Source organism: Bufo gargarizans, chromosome 2, assembly GCF_014858855.1.
Source record: "Bufo gargarizans isolate SCDJY-AF-19 chromosome 2, ASM1485885v1, whole genome shotgun sequence".
NCBI classification, from domain to species: domain Eukaryota; kingdom Metazoa; phylum Chordata; class Amphibia; order Anura; family Bufonidae; genus Bufo; species Bufo gargarizans.
The window spans coordinates 144,807,476-144,829,028 of record NC_058081.1 but is presented as its reverse complement, the minus strand read 5'-3'; the positions used below and the strand labels follow the sequence as shown (position 1 = coordinate 144,829,028).

At 44.2% G+C, this 21,553-nt stretch overlaps 1 protein-coding gene across 1 annotated transcript in view; it reads right to left on the bottom strand.

Moving 5' to 3' along the window:
* Positions 1–21,553, bottom strand: part of IQGAP1 (IQ motif containing GTPase activating protein 1) — a 145,231-nt gene that overhangs the window by 27,290 nt on the left and 96,388 nt on the right. The window contains exons 16-23 of the mRNA XM_044279561.1: positions 11,833–11,923; positions 11,078–11,245; positions 5,570–5,712; positions 2,185–2,355; positions 1,789–1,872; positions 1,297–1,368; positions 1,150–1,219; positions 393–601 (exon numbers count right to left, since the gene is read on the bottom strand). Of these exons, the coding sequence (XP_044135496.1) occupies positions 393–601; positions 1,150–1,219; positions 1,297–1,368; positions 1,789–1,872; positions 2,185–2,355; positions 5,570–5,712; positions 11,078–11,245; positions 11,833–11,923 (1,008 nt within the window). The remainder of the gene's footprint in view (positions 1–392; positions 602–1,149; positions 1,220–1,296; positions 1,369–1,788; positions 1,873–2,184; positions 2,356–5,569; positions 5,713–11,077; positions 11,246–11,832; positions 11,924–21,553) is intronic.

The window sequence follows — 21,553 nt, the reverse complement described above, 5'->3', positions numbered from 1 at the left end:
AAAGAAGGTTTGGGGAAAATTGGCTTCTATCTCAGTTTTTTTTTTGCCTTCCTCAGTTTAACAGGCCGAACTGGATGGACAGATGTCTTTTTTCGGCCTTATATACTATGTTACATTTATCAGGTCTGGCCTATACAGAACAGTAAGGCAATCATGATTTCACAGCACAACTGACTTGACTGCCAAACTAAGGCTAGTTTTATATCTGCGTCAGCAATTCCTTCAGGCTGTTCCGGCAGAGAACAGCCCGCCGGAGATCTCCGGATCCGGCACTTCCAGATGCAACCAGAAGATTGACCAGACAGAAACTGCTGCACACAGCAGTTTGTGTTTGTCCGATTTCCATCATTCTCTGCCGGATCACCCTGCCAAAATGCATATTATTAACGTACCTGCAGTGTTATTTTATTTTTCACAAGGAGTCCAATCTTGATATCCATAAGATTGAGGTCATTCTCTAGCTGCTGGTTTGATCTTATAAGAGTCACGACTTCCTCCCTCAGCTTCATGACTTCTAATTCTTCCTGGAAGTCCTGATCACTCTGGTCCAAAAGATGAACAAACTTGCGCACTACCGCCATTGGTGGATTTTCTGCATTGACTGGAGAAAACATAGCAAGAAGCATTATATCATTTTTGTACTGCTCAAATAGATCCTAGCCTGCGACTGTCAGCATCAAGTGAATGGAACGAAAAAGCGGTAATTACCTTGCAGAGCCACTTCAATGTCGGCAGCTTGCAAGTAACCACTGAAGAACCACTTGAAGAAACATCTAATTGGCGGAAGTGCCAGTAGTCGGACCCCTGCTGATCTAATATTGATGACCTATCCTGAAGACAGATCATCAATATCAGAAAACTGGACAAACTCTTTAAGTATATATTCTATATAAATAGCCTGCTTTAAACCCTGGATAGCTCGGAAAGTAACCACTACGACGGCCTTGATATCCACTGCGCTGCCCGAGGAGGCACCTAATTGATGACAAGGTGCACACCTAGTCATAAATTAGGTGCATCGTCCTGCAGTCCGTGCTCAGAGCTGCTGTAGATTTCTGGCCCTTTTCATGGGCAAGGGAGATGAAATACCTCCCTCGCTGTATTTTAGCACATGGAAGAACCGGTCACAAGTAAAGGAACTACACTCACTCAAGGTCTTGTAGTCATCTCGGGCTTTGTTGGCACGGATAAAAGCTTGGATTTTTACGATATCGTTAATCTGCAGACAATAAACACAAGTCATGATTTGCTCAGTGAAAGCACACAGTCAGGACACACAGCTCAATGTGTGCTCACATGGTCATTGAAGTACTTCAGCCTGTCTCTGTAGCGCTTCCTGGCTTGATACATTCGAGTGTATGACTGGATCTAGAAGTAAACGATGAATCAGTCATGTTACATAATGTCAGGTAAGAATTTATTCACCATTAGGGCCTTGCACAGGACCGTATGCCCTTCGAGACATATGGTCTGTGAGCGGGCCATATGTCCCGGATCGGCATTGACCGTGTGCAGGGGAGCACACAGCATCATAGGTTACTGTGATACTGTGCACATCGGGTCGCCACAGGACTATTGTCCCGCACTCATATGATCTTAGGAGTGCGGGACAATAGTCCCGCGGGCGGTCTGAGTTGCACAGCATCATTGTAATCTATGATGCTGTGTGCTCCCGTGCGCACGATCAATGCCGCTCCAGGATATATGGCCCGCTCACAGACCATATGTCTTGGAGGGCATACGGTCGTGTGCAAGGGCCCTTATTCAGATGAAATAATAATGCAGTACCTTCACTACTTCATCACTGTGATCTTGCAGATACTGCTTGCGCTCCCTGAATGCTTTCCTCTGCTTCTGACCTCTGTAGTTAGCCTGTGGGAAACAAAATAAGGGTCGACCAAAGTGAACACAAAACCTTATGCAATCTCGGTTCTATGCAAGTATAACAGCGACCTTGGATGACAGCTTCAGTCTCCACTGAATTGTGAACAAAAGAATTCTTCATGTCCCCAAGTCCCAATAAAGTTATTATATAGGGTATGTAATCGAGACCACCCACTATTAACGTCAAGGGGAAAATCCTCATGGCTGAATAATGACTATTACATGAAGTGCGGATAGCTGAGAAGACATATTGTGGAAAGGCAGTTCATCAACATTGATTAAATATACAAGAGAACAAACCTGAATGCAGGTCACCGCAGGAACCTGCTCTTTCAGAAAGTTCATTCTGGAGTTAAATTTCTTGCGGATCAGGTAGCCTCGACAGTGGGCCTGGAGTTTGGTGATGAGGCTTTCATTAGCCAACCATAATTGTTCCCGGTTATAAGCAGCCGAGACGCCAGAGATGGTGCTCTATTAGAGTAAACCACACAAAATAATATTTATGCCAATGCAAACCTACAATACATATTGTGGTAGAACCAAGCACTGATCACAAAAAGAAGAACTAGATGGCATCAAGTAAACCTCAGCCTAGGTTCTCTCTCCTCGTGGATTCCTGAGCAGTGCTTGGGTTGGATTTGTACAAATTATTATTTAGGACATTAGATAAATGTCAGCCAAACGTGCTAGTTTTTGAGGGCCTGGCCAACCATCTAATGTGTAGGTGGGCCTCTGACTCTTCCTTTCCATCAGCAGATGTCAGGGGACAGTTGGATCTCACTATGCCCAATCTTTCAGTTCTCAGGAGAGATAAGCTACTGCCAGAGATGTCACCAAGTGAGCAGGCAATTATCGGGAAGGGACTGTTCCTTCCCAATAACAGCTTGTTATTGTCAGTGGAGGTGAAGAGCAGCATTTACATGCAGTGGTCACCTCCACTGTATGGGGACGAGTGATGGCTACTGCCATTGTTTGTCTGCATACAGATTCATCGTTTATGGGCAGCAGATCCATGTTCACACACACCGATCTACTGTCCAGATAATATTCTGCATCAATCATTAATTCACCAGATGGTCGAGCATTTTGCTTGTTCATCGGGAGATCAGCAGCACATTTACATGGGCAGTTTACTGGGAATGAGCGTCCCTAGTAATGTTTGTTTCCAATAATATGCCCGATAATTGTGTCGACAATTAGTTGAGCCAAGAATGCATGTGTATAGTGGAGGTCAGGAAAATTACTGTTGGCCAAATGAATGTCTGGCTGACAGCTACCTAATGTGTACGTCTGACCAGAACATATAAAGTAGCTCTCCGCTGATCTCAGGGGTGGGCTTTGTACATCTATAATAATTAAAGGTGAGCAACATCTCGTGTTTTTAGAAAAGGCTCAGAAGAGAACTAACTGCTTTGGTTTAAAAAGAGTGTTTTTAAGTTATTTTAAAGGAAAATTCCACCTTAAAACAGAATGAAGTCTGCTGTTATTGCTGTATACAAAATCTGCACTGACACTAGAGACTCTGGGGAAAATCCATTAGGCCGAGTTCACACGGGAGAGATTTCCGCGCGGGTGCAATGCGGGAAGTGAACACATTGCACCCGCACTGAATCCTGACCCATTCATTTCAATGGGTCTGTGTACATGAGCGTTGTTTTTCACGCATCAATTCTGCGTTGCGTGAAAATCGCAGCATGTTCTATATTCTGCGTTTTTAACGCAGCCCTGGCCCAATAGAAGTGAATGGGGCTGCGTGAAAAACGCATTGCATCCGCATGCAAGTGCGGGTGCGATGCCTTTTTCACTGATGGTTGCTAAGAGATGTTGTTTGTAAACCTTCAGTTTTTTATCACACGCGTGAAAAACGCATCAAAACGCATTGCACCCGCGAGGAAAAAACTGAACAACTGAACGCAATTGCAGACAAAACTGACTGAACTTGCTTGCAAAATGGTGCGAGTTTCACTGAACGCATCTGGACTTAATCCGTCACGCCCGTGTGAACTCAGCCTTAAGGCTGCGTTCACACGGGCGAGATTTCCGCGCGGGTGCAATGCAGTAGGTGAACGCATTGCACCTGCACTGAATCCTGACCCATTCATTTCAATGGGGCTGTGCACATGAGCGTTTTTTTTCACGCATCACTTCTGCAATGCTTTAAAATCGCAGCATGTTCTATATTCTGCGTTTTTCACGCAGCCCTGGCTCCATAGAAGTGAATGGGGCTGCGTTAATAACGCATTGCATCTGCAAGCAAGTGCGGATGCAATGCGTTTTTCACTGATGGTTGCTAGGAGATGTTGTTTGTAAACCTTCAGTTTTTTATCACGCGCGGTAAAAACGCATCAAAACGCATTGCACCCGCGCGAAAAAAACTGAACAACTAAACGCAATTGCAGCCAAAACTGACTGAACTTGCTTGCAAAATGGTGTGAGTTTAACTGAACGCACCCTGAACGCATCTGGACCTAATCTGTCACGCTCGTGTGAACTCAGCCTAAGGCTGCCATTTCCATACACCGGTCTTGATCCTCTGTGCGCTGGATTAAGATGCACCTAATTTATTAAGAGGCAGATGCTTCTTATTAAATTAGGTGCATCTCTGATACTCCATGCACCAGAAATACAAATGTACGCCAGCTAGGGGTAAGCGTAGACTTCAGCTATAACTTACGCCAGTTTCTGGCATAGACAAAAGTAAGTGATAGGCAGTGATAGGCTCCCCACCCCTTTTCTCGCCACTTTAGATAACTGCCAAATATCTCAAACAGTTGCAAACTATCAGTTCCTCTCTGTTTTCAGGCTAACTGAAGGACTGTAATCTCCATTAGGGCGCTTTCACACAGTTTGCAACGTGTGCTTGCCTTATGTACCAGGAAAGCTCCTGGCGCATACATCAAACATATCTATATGTCCCTAGTCACCTAATGAAGGGCAATAGTCCTTTTGGCTCCCATAAACCTGTTATATGTTGGCATATCTTTTCTTTCTTGCATAGAATAGTGCGGTCTGCAGCGCTACTCCACACAGAAGCAAACCGTAAAGAAAATATACTGTGCGATATACCGTACTTATTTATTTTAATAATGGAAGCCTATGCAGCGGTATCTAGTATTTTACGCACTTATATAGCACTACTATATTCTGCAGCGCTAAACTGTCCCTGATGGGACTCCCAATCTAAGGTATCTGTCAGAGGTATACAGTATACCTCCATCGGATACGGAAAATATAGTGTGAAAAGACCCCTACACCATTCTTATCATTATATCAGGGCAATTAGTGCTCCTGATCTGTTCATGACAGAGTAGGAACCTCAGCATTCATCCCACATAGGTAATCTGGGAAATGCATGGGTTTCTGCTCTGTCACAGCTAAGGGTCCATTCACACGCCCGTATGCATTTTGCAAAACACGGACACCAGCAATGTGTGTTCCGCATGCGGACAGCACATTCTGGCCCCATTGAAAATGAATGGGTCCGCACCTGTTCCGCAAAATTGCGGAACGGATGCGGACCCATTTTGCGGACGTGCGAATAAACCCTTACTGAGAACGATTAGCTGCAGGTAGAGCATCCGATAACCCTAACCTTTTACATGCTGCCCCCTGGTAGAAACACTGTTCCATTACTCATCACTTTTCATTGGTAAGTGTTGTCATGCACATCGCTGCAGCCACTTACCTGAATATCCTCCTTTGACAGCTGAGTGTTGTTCTGTACAAATCCCGGGGGCTCTTCCCAGCTCCCTTCATTACTATTCAGGTTAAAGTAATAATGATATCCCCCCTTCACCCAGTGCTGCATCCATTCACTTCCATTCTCCCCTACAAGACAGACATTACACATGAGGGATGACTTTAATTACTCCCCGCAGACAGACAGATCAATGTGATAATGGCTGACATTTCCCCCAACAGATAAATGATCACCAATAACACAATACATTATACATGTTTTTCAATTCTTGCTAGAAGCACCTGTAATGATTCTTGTATTTCCAAACCCATCATCTCATGGATCTCCAGCACGTCTTACAAATCTGGATCCTCTATTGTCACATTCTTAAAATCATCGCAGGGTCATTAAAATAGACGCTTACGTGTTTCAAACAACATGATGTGTGTTCTTCGTCGTAGCCATTTCCTAACCCATGCTTTATATTCTATGGAAACAGGCAGGGCAGTTCTAAAATCTTTTTCTTTATTAAGTAGCGGTCCAATTTTTGGTTTTGCATTTTTGTTTTTCCCTCCCCACCTTCCAATAGCCATAACTTTTTATTTTCCGTTCATATAGTCATATGAGGACTTATTTTTTTTCCGGGACAAGGTGCATTTTTCAAATGGCACCATTTCATTTACCAGGTCTGTTATTGAACTAAATTATTTGTGGGGTTAATTAATTTTTTTTTTTTTTTGGGGGGGGGGGGGGGGGGGGGGAGACTAAAGAGGGCGAATCGAATTTTTCACTCACCGCAGTACCCCGCTTCATAAATTACCTCAACCACCATGACATACAGGTATGTCACATTGGTTGACGGGGTTAAATACTATTTTTATTGGATACAATGTCACCAGACATCAGCATTCTTAACTGTACATAGCTCCAGTGTAGATCATATCACTGAGATATTATATTGTATAGGTGAAAACATAGGGGGAAGTTATCAAGTCTTGATCCAGTTTGTGCTGGCATGAGATGCACCTGATTATTTTAAGGGGCACAAACATCTTAAAATATTAGGAGCTGGAAACTACATAGTGGATGGAGCCTTCTGTCCACTATATAGTCTGGCGGCAGTGGCCGATCGTTGGTGCGGCGAGTGCTGTGAAACCCCTTTAAGGCCTCATGCACACGACAGTTTTTTTTCACGGTCCGAAAAAACGGGGTCCGTGATCCGTGACCGTTTTTTCGTCCGTGGGTCTTCCTTGATTTTTGGAGGATCCACGGACATGAAAAAAAAAGTCGTTTTGGCGTCCGCCTGGCCGTGCGGAGCCAAACGGATCCGTCCTGAATTACAATGCAAGTCAATGGGGACGGATCCGTTTGAAAATTGAGCCACAGTGTGTCATCTTCAAACGGATCCGTCCCCATTGACTTACATTATAAGTCTGGACGGATCCACTTGCCTCCGCACGGCCAGGCGGACACCCGAACATAACTTGAAGCGTCCCCATCACCATGGGAACGCCTCTACGTTAGAATATACTGTCGGATATGAGCTACTTCGTGAAACTCATTTCCGACAGTATATTCTAACACAGAGGCGTTCCCATGGTGATGGGGACGCTTCAGGTTAGAATACACTGAAAACTTGGTACAAGACTGCCCCCTGCTGCCTGGCACCACCCGATCTCTTACAGGGGGATATAATAGCACAATTAACCTCTTCAGGTGCGGCACCTAAAGGGGTTAATTGTACGATCATATTCTCCTGTAAGAGATCAGGGCTGCCAGGCAGCAGGGGGCAGACCCCCCCCTCCCCAGTTTGAATATCGTTGGTGGCACAGTGTGTGCCCATCACCCCCCCTTCCTCCCTCTATAGTTAAAAATCGTTGGTGGCACAGTGTGTGCCCATCGCCCCCCCCTTCCTCCCTCTATAGTTAAAAATCGTTGGTGGCACAGTGTGTGCCCATCGCCCCCCCCTTCCTCCCTCTATAGTTAAAAATCGTTGGTGGCACAGTGTGCGCCCACCATCGCCCCCCTCCATCTCCCTCCCACCCCCCCCCCCCCATCATTGGTGGCAGCGGAGTTCCGATCGGAGTCCCAGTTTAATCGCTGGGGCTCCGATTGGTAACCATGGCAACCAGGAAGCTACTGCATCCCTGGTTGCCATGGTTACTTAGCAATAGTACAATTGTAGAAGATTCATACTTACCTGCCTGCTGCTGCGATGTCTGTGACCGGCCGGGAGCTCCACCTACTGGTAAGTGAAAGGTCTGTGCGGTGCATTGCTAAAGAACTGTCACTTACCAGTAGGAGGAGCTCCCGGCCGGTCACAGACATCGCAGCAGCAAGCAGGTAAGTATGAATCTTCTACTATTGTACTATTGCTAAGTAACCATGGCAACCAGGGCTGCAGTAGCTTCCTGGTTGCCATGGTTACCGATCGGAGCCCCAGCGATTAAACTGGGACTCCGGTCGGAACTCCGCTGCCACCAATGATGGGGGGGGGAGATGGAGGGGGGCGATGGTGGGCGCACACTGTGCCACCAACGATTTTTAACTATAGAGGGAGGAAGGGGGGGGGCGATGGGCACACACTGTGCCACCAACGATTTTTAACTATAGAGGGAGGAAGGGGGGGGGCGATGGGCACACACTGTGCCACCAACGATTTTTAACTATAGAGGGAGGAAGGGGGGGGGGCGATGGGCACACACTGTGCCACCAACGATTTTTAACTATAGAGGGAGGAAGGGGGGGGCGATGGGCACACACTGTGCCACCAACGATTTTTAACTATAGAGGGAGGAAGGGGGGGGGCGATGGGCACACTGTGCCACCAACGATTTTTAACTATAGAGGGAGGAAGGGGGGGGGGGCGATGGGCACACACTGTGCCACCAACGATTTTTAACTATAGAGGGAGGAAGGGGGGGGCGATGGGCACACACTGTGCCACCAACGATTTTTAACTATAGAGGGAGGAAGGGGGGGGGGGGCGATGGGCACACACTGTGCCACCAACGATATTTAAACTGGGGTGGGGGGGGTCTGCCCCCTGCTGCCTGGCAGCCCTGATCTCTTACAGGAGAATATGATAGTACAATTAACCCCTTTAGGTGCCGCACCTGAAGAGGTTAATTGTGCCATCATATCCCCCTGTAAGAGATCGGGTGGTGCCAGGCAGCAGGGGTCAGTCTTGTACCAAGTTTGCAGTGTATTCTAACTAGAAGCGTCCCCATCACCATGGGAACGCTTCTGTGTTAGAATATACTGTCGGAAATGAGTTTTCACAAAGTGAAAACTTAGATCAGAAAAAGCTTTTATGCAGACGGATCTTCGGATCCGTCTGTATGAAAGCAACCTACGGCCACGGATCACGGACACGGATGCCAATCTTGTGTGCATCCGTGTTCTTTCACGGACCCATTGACTTGAATGGGTCCGTGAACCGTTGTCCGTCAAAAAAATAGGACAGGTCATATTTTTTTGACGGACAGGATACACGGATCACGGCCTCGTCTGCAAAACGGTGCATTTTCCGATTTTTCCACGGACCCATTGAAAGTCAATGGGTCCGCGAAAAAAACCGGAAAACGGCACAACGGCCACGGATGCACACAACGGTCGTGTGCATGAGGCCTAAGGAGACAGAATGTGCAGATCACAGAGCATTATCGCTCCAACATGGAAAATGCCTTTTGCTGCACAAAGTTTAAGGCTTTGAGCACACAAGCCTATTATTTTGTATATGTATCCAATCCACTTGACCTATGACCTATGATTTCTACGGGTCCGCAAAAAAAACAAAAAAAAAAACGGGGAGACTAAAGAGGGCGAATCGAGTTTTTCACTTTTTTTCCCTTTATAAGGTTTGCCACACAGTTCAGATAATTTCGGAAGTGGCGATACCCGATATATATATTTTTATTGTTAATATATTTTTATATGTAGAATAGGGAAAGGGGAATAATTTAAACTTTTAATATTTTTAAACTTTTGTTTAAACTTTTTATTTAGGCTTCTTTCACACTACCGTTCGGGTGTCCGCCTGACCGTGCGGAGCCAAACGGATCCATCCAGACTTACAATGTAAGTCAAATGGGGACGGATCCATTTGAAGTTGACACAATATGGCCTAATTTCAAACGGATCCGTCCCCCATTGACTTTCAATGTAAAGTCTGGACAGATCCGTCTGACTAACTTTCACACTTAGAATTTTTTCTGAAATATAATGCAGACGGATCCGTTCTGAACGGATCCCATCGTCTGCATTATAGGAGAGGATCCGTCTGTGCAGACACCAGACGGATCCGCTCCGAACACAAGTGTGAAAGTAGCCTAAATAATTTAAGGGGCTAGAAACTGGGATCTTTTGATCACTTGTCCTATTCACCCTAAGAAATTTATTAGGGTGAATAGGATTTTCGCAGGCTCCCAGCTGCGCTGTGCTTTGGGCACACAGCAGCAGGGTGCTTACTCTGGCAGGCATGGAAGGCGATTTTACTGTGGGGGCTCCGCATCCCTCTGCCTTGCCTCACAGGTGCCGTGATCAGCATTGATTGCGGCATCTGAGTAGTTAAATGACGGGGTTCGGCGGGATCGCCTTTTCCCATCATTATGGCCGGGTGCCTGCTGTGCCGCGTATGGCACGGACTCACCGCAGTACCCCGCTTCATAAATTACCTCAACCACCATGACATACAGGTATGTCATATTGGTTGACGGGGTTAAATACTATTTTTATTGGATACAATGTCACCAGACATCAGCATTCTTAACTGTACATAGCTCCAGTGTAGATCATATCACTGAGATATTATATTGTATAGGTGAAAACATAGGGGGAAGTTATCAAGTCTTGATCCAGTTTGTGCTGGCATGAGATGCACCTGATTATTTTAAGGGGCACAGACATCTTAAAATATTAGGAGCTGGAAACTACATAGTGGATGGAGCCTTCTGTCCACTATATAGTCTGGCGGTAGTGGCCGATCGTTGGTGCGGCGAGTGCTGTAAAACCCCTTTAAGGAGACAGAATGTGCAGATCACAGAGCATTATCGCTCCAACATGGAAAATGCCTTTTGCTGCACAAAGTTTAAGGCTTTGAGCACACAAGCCTATTTTGTATATGTATCCAATCCACTTTTTTGCGGATTGAACATGACCTATGATTTCTACGGGTCCGCAAAAAAAAACCAAAAAAAAAAAACCGACAGTACACGGATGTCATCTGCGTGCTGTTGGCATTCTGCAAATTACACAGTATGTCCTTTTCTTGTCTGTGTTGCGAACATGAATAGTAATTTCTAAAAATGGGAGTGAGAAAAATACGGATTGCACACAGAAGAGGTCTCCATTTTGTCGATCCGTGGTTTGTGGACTTGGTCGCGTGCATCAGGTGTAAATCAAATTCCAATGTTCACAATTGAATAAGCGAGTATTTTTATTGGGAATAGGAGAGTCAATCAACCTATGCAGGGTGGAACATTACATGTAGACAGATTGCTGTAGTTTTTTTACCTTCTGCTGCTTTGTCTCCCTTTAGATCTGCCAGTTCCTTCTGATAAGTGTGAGCACATTCTGCGGTCACCCCATAAAGTCCGACATCAGGGGATCTCAGGGCCTGGAGGGTTTGGGAACTGTCACCCTTGTCTATTGCCTCATTAATAGCCAGGACACCTCGGGAGACTGAAAGGACAAAGTAAGATCACAGTGTTTCAGGTGCTGAAATGAAGTCACCTCCTTGGGAAATGATGCAGTCTTTCACATGACACTTTTAGAATATCCTATGGGAAATTTCAGAATAACCTAACCCACAAAGCTGTGCTGTGACTGATAAAACATGCAATATTGTGGCAACAACTTTAATGATTATTATTTTTTTTGCGCCAAAGCAGTGTCGCCCTAACTTATAAAAATGCTATTTATGACCCAGAATGAGAGGGTGTTTTTGCCTCTGCAAAGAAACCAAGCCTATAAATATGCTGCTTTAACCTCTGCTCACACAAGCATCATCGTTTTAATTTACAGCAGAACCATGACAGCTATGCAAATACTAGTTCCGAAATTTATGTAGACTGCACTATTCATGCCATAAGAAAAAATAAAATAAAATAAGCCAACAAAATGGCAAGTGGAGGCTCTCAACGCAAATGTGAACAGAGCTAAGGAAGATTCATCATATCTTAACAAATCTGAAAAGTGCACATTAACCCCACCTGTGACCACTGAGCCCCCTATACCCAATATAAAATTACTACTACACGGGTACATACATCTTTGGGCATCTTCTGTTTCTTTATTGGAGCGGAATATTCCATTCTGAATTTCGTCCAGCCAGAGAACTGCAGATTCATCTTTTGTTTCCTAAGGGGCAAAGAAGAAATTGAAAAAGGTTATATTTTAATAAAAAAATCATTTTGCCCCCAGCATCCATGTTGTACAGAATACTACAGATGTTTACCATTGTAGGTCAGCAAGCATATGACAAAGGTGTCAAGATGTTGCAAAACAGCAGAGGGCGCTGTTGTCCACCACAAGACTACATGACGGAAATGTGACGCGAGTCACTGGTTTCAGATGTAGACATAACTCCTTCCATACTTATACTGTATGGAAGGGTTATAGCCGTCTTAAGCGCTTTACCGTATGGTTCTAACGTCTTACTATTTTAATATGTTCAGCCGAGCGTCAGCCGTACTGGCTGACGCTCTGCGGAACATATTAAAATAGTTTTTCCCAAATATTACTCAAGAGTAAAAAAAAAAAAAAAACTCAAATAGAAGAGAAATTCCAATCATCTAGAGCTTTTGTTTCTGTAGGACTCAGCTCTGTCCCCTTTACATAATGCAGAACTGAGAAAGCACAGCACCACCAATTGCTTTCAGATGTTACAGCACTTTTATACAACTCCAAATCAAAAATACCACACATATCAAGAAATAATACAAATCTTTATTATTAAATCCAAAATAAGGACATAATACAACACAAAAGTGATATAATGACTATAATAAAATCTATGTGAGAAGTGCTGGAATGTAGAACAAACCCCCCCCCCCCCCCCCCCGGATGATAGCTCAGATCAGTAACCATAAGATATCAATCCTGCTATAGATTAATATGGCGGGGAAAAATATGGATACAAGAACATCAATCAAAATGGTTAGTGTAAGGCCTCATGCATACGGCCGTTGTTTTGGTCCGCATCCGAGCCGCAGTTTTCACTTCAATGGGGCCGCAAAAGATGCGGACAGCACTCCGTGCGCTGTCCGCATCTGTTGCTCCGTTCCGTGGTCCGCAAAAAAAATATATAACCTGTCCTATTCTTGTCCGCTCTTTGCGGACAAGAATAGGCAGTTATATTAAAGGTTGTCCGTGGAACATGCACGGACGCCATCCGTGTTTTGCGGATCCGTGATTTGCGGACCACAAAACACACAACAACAAGTGCATGAGGCCTTACAGGAAGTAAATATTATCTATGTAATATTATTTTTTTGCCACACTGCATGTGTTTGCAGCAAAACGTGTGTTAGAATTTTCATTAAGGGGAATGTGTCGTCAGAAAATGACCTATTGTGTACATCACTTTCTATGTTAAACATTTCTTTATTTTTACATTTTCCATGTCACTATTGAGGTCTAAGAATAATCCTAAAATCCTGCAATATATTTACACTGACTACTAGGCCTAATAATATACTGACACTTCCTGCATAGATCACTTTTCAGCAGTCAGCTCATTATAATCACAGGTAGGATTACAATGACTGATACCACTTCTGTATACATAGCACAGGATCCATCATTCAAAACAGGTCATGGTCACATGGCTTATCTACTCCCTATATACTCCCGGTATAATGATCTCTGCACAAAGAATGCCTAGAAAACTCTCCCACAGAAGTCCCCTCCTGTCTATTACATTTATAGCTCATGTGGCTGCTATAATTCAAATCACACATTATTAGACTTGGATTTTTTTTTCAAACCGTAATATGGGGGGGAACAAAAAAAACACAAGAAGAAAAAATTCAAACATGTCTCCTCATGAACTCCATTGCCACAGAGATTTAGCTGAAGATCTTATCAGCTGTATTCAGGATCATAATCCCTGACAAGTGGAGCAGAGAGGAGGATGAGGCAGATCTTTAGCTCAGTGTTGTGAAGTAACTTGTGCTGCTGTGTGATTAGGACAGGTTTTGTGTGTACTAATAGGACAGCGGCCATTTTACTTCTCCTGATGTTTGCTTCCTAGATAAAACAAGCCATTATAACTAATGAAATGTAAATGGGAATATATTTATAAATTTAGTAATATTTAAGTATTCTCAGTAATTTTATTTTATGAATTCCTGGAGAACCCCTTTACGTAAAGAATGGTCTGGTACATAGCAGGCTTGAGGAAAGAGCCGTTTTGGGGTGGAGAGGCCTGGCACACTGGAATTACACCCATAACGCTAGACACTGAATTATTGCCTGTTTCCAAAGACTGAGATATGGGTAGCCCATAGTGGTAGCACATTTAGTAGAAATCATCCTGAATTTTAAAGAAGTTAAAAACTGAAGTATTCTGAGAGGAAACAAGACCATTTTACCATATAAGCAGAAAGTACACCCCCCCCCCCCCCCCATAGAAACAAAGAGCTCAGTTTCAATACTGAAACGTGTCCCGTAAGTCATTGAGAAAAGCTGGCGGCAATTACTTAGTCAAGGGGCTTTCTGTTCCAAGAGACCACACAGGTCTTAAGCACAACCAAACACTACTCACCCTTTGTGTATATGCTGACTGGCATTACACTGTCATAAATCTTGCCAGGGCTAAGCAGGCAGGAGCCAGATGGCAGTCTGCACAAATCATACACATGGGGCTGTTGTCCTGAGGTCGAATAATTGAAGGGGTCATTGCAACTTTTTAGGAGAGCAGTGTACACCTATCAGTAAAATGCCCTGGGAAACATAAGGTGAACTGACGTACAGTGATCAATTTCACTGGGTAATGACAGCGGATGTCAGGATAGTAAAAGCATTGGATAAAGGAATATAACTTGCCTTAACCTGCTTACTCCTTATATGTACAGCACATGGTGAGGGCATCTGGGCTTTAATTGCGGAGTGGCATAGAAATACGACGCAGAATTAAAGTTCATGATCCTGCAATTTGTTGACAGCCAGCGACCCCTAGGCGATTACAGAAGTGGTTTACTACTGCTACTCAGAAATAACAGAGCTCAGTGGCAGAACATGCGACTGCTATGGTGCCCCGGAGTGAGGGCCCTCACAGAACTTGCTCTTCAATTCCTAGTGTGAAAACACTGCATTTTCACACAGCCGCCAGTAGGGGGAGCTCAATGCAAAGACCTTATAACAGCTTCCATAGTAGTTACATTAAAGGGGTTCTGCAATTTGCTTAAACTGATGATCTATCCTCTGTAAAGTAAAAAAGTGTAACTGTTTCCCAGAGGTGTTTTAATGGTGGACATATTATGTGCCAAAAATATATTTCAAAAACAAAAGAAAAAAAAAAAAGAAGAAGCCAATGCCGTTTGCCCCGGTCACGCTAAACTATTCATATTATATATCAAAACTTATAAAGAACCCACTTTAATCATTTATTTTAGCATCAATCATACTTAAAGGTTACGTTTAAAGGTACTGTTAAAGCAGTTTTTCTACTACAGTTTCACTTTCAGTGTATCTGTAGAATATTTATTTCAGCTTTACAGACAATCCACCATGGAGGTGCCTTGACGGCTCAATCTGTATTCCTTATCTTTTGGTCTATCGGTTATGAACAGTCATTTAAAGCTATATTCCTATCAGACTGATAAGAATTTAGCTTTAATAAGTGTTTATGAGCTGTTAGAAAAGTGCAGATAAGGACTACAGAACGAGCGGTTAGAGCAGCTCCTGACGGATTCAGTGTAAAGCAGAAAGAAATGTTCTGCAGATACACTGAAAGTCAAAGGTGTAATACAAAAACTGTTGAAATTTCTCAATAAAGACCAAATTACAAAAAATTAGTAAAAAAATTAGTAAAAAGAGTAAATAAAGAGATTTAACTGCCTCAAAAAAAATGTGTCACGTAAAATAAACATTGCAAAAACTATTTTAGATTGCTGACAAATAAAAAAGCTTTTATTACCACCAAGTGCAAAAGAAGAGTGTGAAGTCAATTACTGCCTTTTCTGGCCTGGTCATTAAAGGGGCATTCCAGGAATTTGTTATTGATGGCCTATCCTGATCGTTGGGGTCTGATACACTGCCGGCCAACCGATCAGCCGTTTCAGTGAGGCTTAGGTGCTGGAAATCCACAGATCCAGCTGGTTACTGCAGCTGCTCGTAGATAGGGCAGCAGAAACCACCTGACGAGAGCCAACATGCTTGTATACGGCATACATATTAGGACATCGTCAGACATCATCCACAACTCCATCCTCCGTCAGGCAAAACTCCATCAGCCCTCAGACATCAGACAAAACTCCATCAGACATCAGACAAAACTCCGTCCTCCGTCAGACAAAACTCCGTCCTCCGTCAGACAAAACTCCATCAGACCTCAGACATCAGACAAAACTCCGTCCTCCGTCACCCAAAACTCCATCAGACCTCAGACATCAGACAAAACTCCGTCCTCCGTCAGACAAAACTCCATCAGCCCTCAGACATCAGACAAAACTCCGTCCTCCGTCAGACAAAACTCCATCAGACCTCAGACATCAGACAAAACTCCGTCCTCCATCAGGCAAAACTCCATCAGACATCAGACATCAGACAAAACTCCGTCCTCCGTCAGACAAAACTCCATCAGACCTCAGACATCAGACAAAACTCCGTCCTCCGTCAGACAAAACTCCATCAGCCCTCAGACATCAGACAAAACTCCGTCCTCCGTCAGACAAAACTCCATCAGACCTCAGACATCAGACAAAACTCCGTCCTCCATCAGGCAAAACTCCATCAGACATCAGACATCAGACAAACTCCGTCCTCCGTCAGACAAAACTCCATCAGACCTCAGACATCAGACAAAACTCCGTCCTCCGTCACCCAAAACTCCATCAGACCTCAGACATCAGACAAAACTCCGTCCTCCGTCAGGCAAAACTCCATCAGACCTCAGACTTCAGCTAAAACTCTGTCCTCCCTCAGACATCAGACAAAACTCCGTCCTCCCTAACTCAAAATACGCCCTACTACACACACTCTTCACCTGACGGAGCTGCTAGCTGCTGGAGAGGCAAAGGACCTGTGATGACGTCATGACCATGTGACGAGTCACCTGTGTGGGAGGGGTCAGATGTGCACAGCAGCTGGTAGAGTGTACAGAACAGTAGCCATCAAATAGAGCTCTGTACTAGAGATGTGTGTGTAACCTGCATGTAGCAGAGCTGTGTACTGTGCTACAGAGATGTATGTGTAACCTGCAGGTAGCAGATCTGTATGTGTAACCTGCAGGTAGCAGAGCTGTGTACTGTGTAGTAGATCTGTATGTGTAACCTGCAGGTAGCAGAGCTGTGTACTGTGTTACAGAGATGTATGTGTAACCTGCATGTAGCAGAGCTGTGTACTGTGTTACAGAGATGTGTGTAACCTGCATGTAGCAGAGCTGTGTACTGTGTTATAGAGATGTATGTGTAACCTGCATGTAGCAGAGCTGTGTACTGTGTTACAGAGATGTATGTGTAACCTGAATGTAGCAGAGCTGTGTACTGTGTTATAGAGATGTATGTGTAACCTGCATGTAGCAGAGCTGTGTACTGTGTTACAGAGATGTATGTGTAACCTGAATGTAGCAGAGCTGTGTACTGTGTTACAGAGATGTATGTGTAACCTGCATGTAGCAGAGCTGTGTACTGTGTTACAGAGATGTATGTGTAACCTGCATGTAGCAGAGCTGTGTACTGTGTTACAGAGATGTACGTGTAACCTGCATGTAGCAGAGCTGTGTACTGTGTAGCAGAGCTGTATGTGTAACCTGCATGTAGCAGAGCTGTGAACTGTGTAGCAGAGCTGTATGTGTAACCTGCATGTAGCAGTGCTGTGTACTGTGTATCAGAGCTGTATGTGTAACCTGCATGTAGCAGAGCTGTGTACTGTGTTACAGAGATGTATCTGCAACCTGCAGGTAGCAGAGCTGTGTACTGTGTAGCAGATCTGTATGTGTAACCTGCATGTAGCAGAGCTGTGTACTGTGTTACAGGGATGTATGTGCAACCTGCAGGTAGCAGTGTTGTGTACTGTGTAGCAGAGATGTGTACTGTGTTACAGAGATGTGTGTGTAGCCTGCATGTAGCAGAGCTGTGTACTGTGTATATAGAGCAGTGTGTGTAACAGCATGTAGCAGAGCTGTGTACTGTGTTACAGAGATGTGTGTGTAACCTGCATGTAGAAGTGCTGTGTACTGTGTAGCAGAGCTGTATGTGTAACCTGCATGTAGCAGAGCTGTGTACTGTGTTACAGAGATGTATGTGTAACCTGCACGTAGCAGAGCTGTGTACTGTGTTAAAGAGCTGTATGTGTAACCTGCATGTAGCAGGCTGCGTACTGTGTTACAGAGCTGTATGTGTAACCTGCATGTAGCAGAGCTGTGTACTGTGTATATAGAGCAGTGTGTGTAACAGCATGTAGCAGAGCTGTGTACTGTGTTACAGAGATGTGTGTGTAACCTGCATGTATCAGAGCTGTGTACTGTGTAGCAGAGCTGTATGTGTAACCTGCATGTAGCAGAGCTGTGTACTGTGTTACAGGGATGTATGTGCAACCTGCAGGTAGCAGAGCTGTGTACTGTGTATATAGAGCAGTTTGTCTAACCGCATGTAGCAGAGCTGTGTACTGTGTTACAGAGATGTGTGTGTAACCTGGGAACTATAAAAAAGTGTAAAAAAAAAACATAAATATTCAGATCACCCCCCTTTTCCCAAAATTAAAATAAAAGACACATCATGGGTTTCGCAATGTGTAAAAACGCCCATTGTATAAAAATATATTCCCCATACGGCAAACAGCAAAACAGAAAAAAAAAGAGTCCAAATGTCCGATTCGCCGTTTTTGGTCACTTCATTTGCTACAAAAATGTAAATAAAAAGTGATCAAAAAGTCTTAAACACCCCAGAATGGTATCAGTAAAAAGTTTAGATTGCCCCGCAAAAAATGAGCCCCCATCCAGCTCTGTACACATAATTACAAAAAAGTTATGGGGCTCAAAATATGGCGACAAAAAAAAATCGGATATTTTTATTTTTTTAACACTATTAAAACGCAAGAAAAACTATACATATAAGGTATTGCCGGATTCGATCTGACCTGTAGAATAAAAGTAACCAGTCAGTTTTATCGCACATCGAATGTCGTAAATAGAAATCACGTAAAACTGTGGTGGAATTGCTTTTTTTTTTCAACAGGAAGAATGGGCAGTTTTACCATCTGAGAAAAAAAAGACCCTCATCCATAACTACCACAAAAGACTTCAAGCTGTCATTGATGTTACAGGGAGCAATACATGGTATTAATAACTGGGGCGTGTAAGCTTCTGACCAGGGTCATTTGGGGAGTTTGTGTTGTGATTATGATTTATAAAGAGTAAACATCGTTGTTTGACATAAATGGCTTCAGCCGACCACTAACCATGAGCGAGAGAAAAGTGTCCGTGTTATCAATCATATTCTCTGAACAATGGTTAAAGGGGTATTCTCATCTTAATGATCACTCTTAAATCTGTTAATGATTTGACAGTGATAATTTTTCTAAATACATTTTATTACCCAATTCCCATCCTTTTTTAGAAAATAAGTCCCCTCTTACCTGATCGTTGTCTTTGGTCTCCCCTGGTTACGGCCACCTCTCCTGTCGAATCCAGCTGGGCCGCGCTTGCGCAGAAGACGGAAAATTCTCTCCCGGCTGGGCCGCGCAATGTCCTGAACGCGCATGCCGCTGCGCATGCGCCATGATGACTTCTTCCTGGCCAGTATAGTACAGAGCCGCGAATGCGCACGCCGACTCTGTACTATACAGGCCAGGAATAAGTCACCATGGCACATGCGCGGCGCTGTGCGCGTTCAGGACATTGCGCGGCCCGGCCGGGAGAGAATCTTCAGTCTTCTGCGCAAGCGCGGCCCGGCCGGGAGAAGAATACAGGAAGTGAACGTCACGCTCAAGGAAGGTAAGTATGAAAAAGGGAAGATGAGAATACCCCTTTAAGAAATCATAAATTCTGCAAGGGTATGTAAACTTATCAGCACAACTGTAAGTAGCTGTGTGATATAAATCTGTGGAATATGGGAAGCACAAGAGGATGTGCACCTTAAATCCCATCTTTGTAAGGCCTCTTGCACATGGTCGCTGTGTGCCTGTAGTTGTATTGTGGACCACATACGGCGGTTCCGCAATACACAGGGCACCAGCCGTGTGCATCCCGCATCCGTGATGTCGACCCATTCACTTGAACGGAACAGAAACACGGATCGGATCCCCACAGAAGCACTACAGAGTGCTTCCGTGGTGTTTCTGGCCGTGCCTCCGCACAGCAAAAAAGTAGAACATATTCACGGACCTATTCAAGTTGAATGGGTCTGGATCTGTCCCGGCTGCTGCACGCACGTTGCCCGTGCATTGGGGACTGCAAATTGCTGTCCCCAATGCACGGAATGGACCAACAACGTTCATGTGCAAGAGGCCTAACACTTGTGATCTGTGTGAAGCGGCATATATGCATTCATGTTGCATGTATTTATTAATTAGGGTTACCAATTCTGAGTAACTTGGAGTGACAGGAGATTTACAGAATCTGATTTTTTTTTTTTTGTCGTCATATTTTGAGCTCTATAACTTTTATGTAATTATGTGTACGGCGCTGGGTGGGGGCTCATTTTTTGCGGGGCAATCTGAACTTTTCACTGATACCATTCTGGGGTGTTTAAGACTTTTTGATCGCTTTTTATTTACATTTTTGTAGCAAATGAAGCGACCAAAAACGGCGAATCGGACATTTGGACTCTTTTTTTTCTTCTGTTTTGCCGTTTGCCGTATGGGGAATATATTTTTATACAATGAGTGTTTTTACACATTGCGACACCCATGATGTGTATTTTTTTATTTTTTTTTATTTTCATTTTGGGAAAAGGGGGGTGATCTGAATTTTTTTGTTTTATTTTACACTTTTTTATAGTTCCCAGGTTACACACACATCTCTGTTACACAGTAAAAAGCTCTGCTACATGCGGTTACACACACATCTCTGTAACACAGTACACAGCACTGCTACATGCAGGTTGCACATACATCCCTGTAACACAGTACACAGCCTGCTACATGCAGGTTACACATACAGCTCCGCTACACAGGACACAGCTCTGATACATGCAGATTACACATACAGCTCTGCTACACAGTACACAGCTCTGCTACATTCAGGTTACAAATACAGCTCTGCTACACAGTACACAGCACTGCTACATGCAGGTTACACATACAGCTCTGCTACACAGTACACAGCTCTGCTACATGCAGGTTACACATACAGCTCTGCTACACAGTACACAGCTCTGCTACATGCAGATTACACATACAGCACTGCTACACAGTACACAGCTCTGCTACATGCAGGTTACACATACAGCTCTGCTTCACAGTACACAGCTCTGCTACATGCAGGTTACACATACAGATCTGCTACACAGTACACAGCTCTGCTACCTGCAGGTTACACATACATCTCTGTAACACAGTACACAGCTCTGCTACATGCAGGTTACACATACAGCTCTGCTACACAGTACACAGCACTGCTACATGCAGGTTACACATACAGCTCTGCTACACAGTACACAGCACTGCTACATGCAGGTTACACATACAGCACTGCTACACAGTACACAGCTCTGCTACATGCAGGTTACACATACAGCTCTGCTACACAGTACACAGCTCTGCTACATGCAGGTTACACATACAGATCTGCTACACAGTACACAGCTCTGCTACCTGCAGGTTACA